The sequence below is a fragment of the Trypanosoma equiperdum genome (genome assembly GCF_001457755.1).
Source record: "Trypanosoma equiperdum strain OVI genome assembly, contig: ctg_1561, whole genome shotgun sequence".
Lineage (NCBI taxonomy): Eukaryota > Euglenozoa > Kinetoplastea > Trypanosomatida > Trypanosomatidae > Trypanosoma > Trypanosoma equiperdum.
The window spans coordinates 10,528-11,085 of record NW_027123573.1 but is presented as its reverse complement, the minus strand read 5'-3'; the positions used below and the strand labels follow the sequence as shown (position 1 = coordinate 11,085).

Sequence of the window (558 nt, the reverse complement as noted above, 5' to 3'; positions counted from 1 at the left end):
TACTGCTCTTATTATAATATTAGTATATACACGCTCACAACATTCTCGTTTTACAATTATTTCTATGGATGCCATTACTATTATCTTAATTAATATCTACAGAATAACAAAATAACCAAAATTAGAATGGAACCCATTTTCATATGTTTCCTTCTCTTTACGTTTCTCTCATAGACTTTTATCATGAAACTTTACTAAAATTTTACATTTTTTACTAATTTCAAAATTTTCATTAAAAAGCGTGAAAATTTATCAAATTTCAGTAATTTTAACAATTTCTCTTCAAATAGAAAATTCTCATAAATTTCATGATATTCATATAATTGAGCAAAAACTACTAGAATATCTAAATCATGAAATGATACTAAGTTCACAAAGACCGCATCAATCAAAGCTAAATTCTTATTGACAAGAAAACTGGAATCTTTGCAAGTTTCTCCCTCCCATTTGCAATCCGGAGATTTGCAGTCTTTCTCTCCTTTCCCTTTGGATTTATCTGTTGTTGTTTCTGTTCCTCCTGTCGTTTGAGTTTGTGTTACAGAAACCCCTTTTTCTTTT

The 558-nt window shown here is 28.5% G+C and overlaps 1 protein-coding gene across 1 annotated transcript in view; it reads right to left on the bottom strand.

Annotated features, from left to right (window-relative positions):
• Nucleotides 1-492: 492 nt before the first annotated feature.
• Nucleotides 493-558, bottom strand: part of TEOVI_000544800 (variant surface glycoprotein (VSG), putative) — a gene marked incomplete at both ends in the record, with an annotated part of 1,386 nt that continues 1,320 nt past the window's right edge. Inside the window, one exon of the mRNA XM_067222140.1 lies at nt 493-556. Coding sequence (XP_067078241.1) covers nt 493-556 — 64 coding nt within the window. The remainder of the gene's footprint in view (nt 557-558) is intronic.